The 6000-nt window shown below is 46.7% G+C and overlaps 1 protein-coding gene across 1 annotated transcript; it reads left to right on the top strand.

The window, feature by feature from the left end:
- The first annotated feature begins 222 nt into the window (after positions 1-222).
- Positions 223-3309, top strand: LOC125420382 (uncharacterized). Its single transcript, XM_060817274.1, has one exon. The coding sequence runs from the start codon at positions 223-225 to the stop codon at positions 3307-3309; it is 3087 nt and encodes a 1028-aa protein (XP_060673257.1).
- Positions 3310-6000: the final 2691 nt, after the last annotated feature.

Below are 6000 nucleotides of genomic sequence, written 5' to 3'. Positions count from 1 at the left end.
GTGATTACATGCTTTATTTTATTGCTTGCTTGGTGCATGCACAATACTAATATCGTGTGGGTTATTTGCTTGCGAGGGACATTAACGGTTGGCTTACTACCCGCGAGGGGCGAGTAAGCACCGCACGGCCCCGTTGTACGCTTAGAGCGGTGGGACCGTGACAGTTGGTATCAGAGCAAGGTTGGGAGTCACTCGCACAAGATGCCGAAGCTAACAAACGAAATGCGGTTCGATAACATCGACCAGCAGCTCGGGGAGCTTGCTGGCGTTGTAAATGCACATATCAGAGGCCACAACTGGCAGGAGGCCTTCGAAAAGATGGAGACACTCGATGACATAGCCAGTCGAGTGAGCGCACTCGAGAAGAATCAAACCACGTGGGGCAATACCGGCCCTTCGAGCTCCACTGCGGGCAAGCGAGATGGAGCAATGGAAGAGGCCATAGAGAGATTGATGTCTACGGTCAACGAACTGACGGAGGACTTTCGAGCCACCGTGGAAGCCCTAAAGATTGAAATGGGGCAAATAAACACCAAGCTCGCCATCATCATGCGAGCGGTAGAAAATCGACCTGCTGTCCCAATGGGCGGGGACTATGGACGAATGAAAGTGCCTGAGCCCCGAGCGTATGGAGGGGCACGAGATGCGAAGGAGCTCGAAAACTTTTTGTTTGATATGGAACAATATTTTCGAGCAATAAAATCGGATTCGGAGGAAACAAAGGTGACCATGGCTACAATGTACCTAACCAATGATGCAAAACTGTGGTGGCGATCTAAATACGAAGATATCAAGAACAACAGATGCATCATTGACACATGGGACCAGCTACAGAAGGAACTCAAGAACCAATTCCTTCCCGAGAATGTGGACTACATTGCCCGACGACATTTGAGAGAATTGAGACAAACGGGTAATGTAAGGGACTACGTGAAAGCTTTCTCGGCCCTCATGCTCGATATACGCGACATGTCTGAGAAGGATAAGCTCTTCTACTTCCTGGAAGGGCTGAAACCTTGGGCTAGGACAGAACTTCAACGACAGAGAGTACAAGACCTAGCCTCAGCACTAGGGGCAGCGGAGCGCCTAATGGACTACTCAACAGAGAGCCCCATCAATAGAAGGCCCCAACCGTCTCCTTCGAATGCCAATAGCAGTAGACCCTTCAGGCCTACCAATCTCCCAAGACCTGGGGGAAGCGACAATAGGAAACCTCCGAACACGAGAGAACCTCCACCGCGGAACCCCAATGCATTCGGATTTAAACCCCGACCTCTGACATGTTTCCTATGTAATGGTCCCCACAGAGTGGGCGAATGCCCCCATAAGACCGCTCTTAGTGCTCTACAAGCATCTATTCGCTCCCAAGAGCACGAGGGAGGGCAAGAGGAGGTAGTAGAAGAAGGAGAAGACGGCGCACAAGTGGGAGCGCTGAGATTCTTGAATGCCCTTAATGGACAGGTCGTTCAGGCCAGGAAGACCAATGAGAAAGGTCTTATATTTGTGGATGCGGCGATAAATGGAAAGGCCACAAAGAGTGTGATGGTGGACATAGGTGCCACCCATAACTTTTGTTCAGAGATTGAAGCTCGAAGGCTGGGCCTATGCTTACAAAAGGATGCGGGGCAAATGAAAGCAGTAAATTCCAAAACCTTACCTACGGTGGGCCTGGCGAAACAAGTGCCTCTCAAGTTGGGAACTTGGGAGGACCGAGTGGATTTGATTGTAGTACCAATGGATGACTTTGATGTAATCTTAGGAATGGACTTTCTAGTGAAGAAGAAGGCAATCCCTATTCCCGCCGCTAACAGCCTGTTGATGATGGGGGAACAAACAGGAGTAGTTCCCGTACAGAGGAAGCAACTGAACAACCCCAAACTTCTATCGGCCCTCCAATTTAAGAAGGGAGTAAGACGCAAAGAACCCTCTTACATAGCATTAGTGGTAGCGAGGGAGGGTGAAGATGATGAAACTACCCCTCCTATGGTGCTGGATGCCTTAAAATCATTCAATGATGTGATGCCGGACAACTTACCAAGGAACCTACCTCCTCGACGAGATATTGACCACAACATCGCATTGATACCAGGAGCAAAACCTCCAGCAAAGGCACCTTATCGGATGGCCCCTCCTGAGCTGGCAGAGCTACGGAAGCAACTCGAGGAACTTTTGGAAGCAGGGTTCCTAAGACCCTCGAAGGCACCTTACGGCGCTCCCGTATTATTCCAAAAGAAGAAAGATGGAACTTTGCGCCTGTGCGTAGATTATCGAGCCCTGAACAAAGTCACGGTGCGAAACAAGTACCCGATCCCTTTAATAGCTGACTTGTTCGACCAACTAAGCGAAGCCAAATTTTTCACTAAATTGGATTTGAGATCGGGATACTACCAAGTGAGAATCGCTGAAGGAGACGAAGAGAAAATCACCTGCGTCACACGATACGGAGCCTTCGAATTCCTGGTGATGCCTTTTGGGTTAACGAATGCACCAGCAACATTTTGCACCCTCATGAACCAGGTATTTCGAGACTTCCTTCACAAATTTGTGGTGGTGTATCTTGACGACATTGTAATCTTCAACCCTACCTTGGAAGAACATGTCGAACACATTCGAATGGTACTCCAGAGACTCCGAGAAAATCAATTATTTGTGAAGAAGGAAAAATGTGCTTTTGGCAGAAGAAAAATCAAGTTTCTGGGACACATCATCGAGGAGGGGAAGATCCGTATGGACATGGAGAAGGTAAAAGCCATCCAAGAGTGGAAAACTCCCGCTAATGTGAAAGAACTTAGATCATTTCTGGGATTGGCAAATTACTACCGCCGCTTCGTAAAAGGATACTCGAAGAAAGCAACTCCCCTAACGGAATTGCTAAAGAAGGAGGTGCCTTGGGAGTGGAGCAAGGAATGTGAAGGCGCATTCCAGGATCTAAAGGAAGCTATGATGAAAGACCCAGTGTTGGCCCTGCCGGACATCACCAGACCCTTCGAAGTCCAAACCGATGCATCTGACTTCGCTTTAGGTGGAGTCCTACTCCAAGATGGTCATCCTGTCGCCTACGAAAGCAGGAAGTTATCAGCGGCAGAAAGAAACTATACGGCTCAAGAAAAGGAGATGCTTGCCGTAATTCATTGCTTAAGAACCTGGAGGCACTACTTATTGGGGTCAAGCTTTGTAGTAAAGACTGATAACTCAGCTGTTAGTCACTTCCTTACACAACCAAAACTAACCCCAAAACAAGCTCATTGGCATGAATTCATTGCGGAGTTTGACCTTCAATTCGAGCACAAAGCGGGGACCAAGAACTAGGCGGCGGATGCCCTAAGTCGCAAGACAGAGCTTGCGGCACTAAGGGTGGTGGCTAACATGGCTGCGAGTACTATCGCGAATTCAATGCGAGAGCTAATAAAGCAGCATTTAGGGGGAGATCAATGTACCCAGAATATCCTTAAACTGTGCAAGGAGGGAAAAACTCGTCAATTTTGGGAGGAAGACGACTTACTGTGGACAAAAGGAAATAGGTTATTTGTCCCGAAGGCTGGAGACCTAAGAAAGATGTTAATGAGAGAATGCCACGACACTTTGTGGGCTGGACATTCGGGGTGGCAAAGGACGTATGCCTTAATCAAACAGGGTTATTATTGGCCACAGATGCATGACGATATTATGGACTACATCCGAACCTGTCTTGTGTGCCAACAGGACAAAGTTGAGAGGCAGAAACCACCAGGGCTGTTGGAACCTCTATTCGTCCCGTCATGCCCATGGGAGAGTGTGTCAATCGATTTCATCACCAACCTTCCAAAGATCGGGGATCTTTCAAGTATTTTGGTTATTGTGGATCGATTCTCGAAGTATGCAACATTCATCCCTGCCTCAAAGTTCTGTACGGCCGATGAAACTGCCCGCTTATTCTTCAAGTATGTGGTCAAATATTGGGGTGTGCCGTGCCACATTGTAAGCGATAGAGATGCCAAGTTCACGGGATCTTTCTGGACAGAACTATTCAAGCTTCTTGGGTCCCAGCTCAACATTTCCTCCAGTTATCACCCACAAACGGATGGGCAGACGGAAAGATTCAATGGCATGTTGGAGGAGTACCTACGACACTTTGTGAGTGCCAACCAGAAGAATTGGGCGCAACTACTTGATGTAGCTCAATTCTGCTTCAACGCACAGAAGGGATCTCCCACAAGTAAGTGCCCCTTTGAAATAGTTAACGGCCAGAAGTCCTTACTTCCACACACAGTCGATGAGTACCAAGGAAAGAACCCAAGGGCTTTCAATTTCACCAAAGAGTGGAAGAATAACATGGAAATAGCCAGGGCCTACTTGGAGAAGGCAGCAAATCGGATGAAGAAATGGGCAGACAAAGACCGGCGATCCCTAGAGTTCAATGCAGGGGATATGGTGATGGTGAAGCTAACTCGAGAGCAATTTCGCTGGCTAAGGGACAGAGACCCCAGGTTGATGAGAAAATATGAGGGACCAATGCCGATCATTGCCAAAGTAGGGAGGGCATCGTATAAGGTGGTTACCCTAGGATGCATGAGAGTGCACCCGGTATTCCAGGTCAGCAACCTCAAGCCATACTATGCCGACAAGGAGGATCCAGCGCACAACACTCCAGCAAGAGCCGAAGTCAAGACCAAGCTGCCGAAGACAACAAGGAAGTGGAGGAGATCCTTGCAGAAAGAACCAGAAGCGTGCATCGTCAGCCAGTACGAGAATACCTCATCAAGTGGAAGGGACTAGGAGAAGAAGAAACCAGCTGGGAGAAGGAAGGCAACTTGGCAGCCTACAAGCAGCAGATCGAGGAGTTCAAGGCAGCGGAGTCGTCGAGGGCGTCGATAGAATGAGTGGGGGAGGATGTAAGAGTCGTACACTCCTCCGCATTTTGATTGTAAATACCAAGCCAAGTTCATCCAGGGTCATTAGTCAAGCCCATGGTCACTTGCTTGGATTTCTAGCTTTTGTTATTCGAAATAGTGCCATTATGATTCCTCGCATATTTTGATATGTATTCTTGTCGGAATGAAAATGGCCCGATAAGCTCTTTGGAGGGGGGTGGCTAGTCGGCGAGTTGTTGGGCTAGACCACTAGCATAGGTGAGAACTTTTAATAGCGTGCTTGTAAACCTCTCTGCTGTTCTCTCCATCGAGACCGAATAAAACGAACGCATTTCCAATTCATCGTATTGTTGCCTTGTTTACTGACCCTTTTCTAACGATTGTGTGATTACATGCTTTATTTTATTGCTTGCTTGGTGCATGCACAATACTAATATCGTGTGGGTTATTTGCTTGCGAGGGACATTAACGGTTGGCTTACTACCCGCGAGGGGCGAGTAAGCACCGCACGGCCCCGTTGTACGCTTAGAGCGGTGGGACCGTGACACCAAGCATACCCTCTGTGGTGTAAATAATGATAGATGCAATGATCTCACTCTCAATTCTACATCTTTTCTCCTACAGGTACACTCTTCACTCATGTCTACTATATAAATATATATATATATATAACATTAATCGTGATCACATCAAGATATCTTAACTTTATAAAATTAGAATACAATAAATTCAGTTCAGATAAATTGATTATTTGCAGTTGCATTATATCCTCATTTTGTAATATCTTTATATGATTAGGACCGTATAAATCATTGAGACAGATTTTATTCTTAGCGCTTATAGGGCCATGGCCATATGGAATACAACATAAGCTGCCCGAGATGTCCAAAAAAAAACAAGAGGAATTTGGCCCAATACCTCTATTTTGAAAATCTTAATGACAAATACCCCTCTTTTAAACCTTTTTTTTCCAACCACTTTCTTTTCATTATTCCTACTTTATCCTTGCTCAATAAACCACGTACAACTTCTCTCTACCAATGTCCCACCTACCACATTTCAAATCCAATTTTCCTCTTTCTCTTACCAGTAGCCTTTTAGTTTAACAGATTTGTAAAAATAATGGCTCGCATGGTGAAGAACAAGAAGA

The sequence above is a fragment of the Ziziphus jujuba genome, chromosome 5 (assembly GCF_031755915.1).
Source record: "Ziziphus jujuba cultivar Dongzao chromosome 5, ASM3175591v1".
Classification (NCBI taxonomy): Eukaryota; Viridiplantae; Streptophyta; class Magnoliopsida; order Rosales; family Rhamnaceae; genus Ziziphus; species Ziziphus jujuba.
This window is presented reverse-complemented; position numbering and strand designations above follow the sequence as displayed.

What these genes read in the sequence shown, in the direction of transcription:
- LOC125420382 (XM_060817274.1), top strand. Translation starts at nt 223, where the DNA reads ATGCGGTTCGATAACATCGACCAGCAGCTCGGGGAGCTTGCTGGCGTT.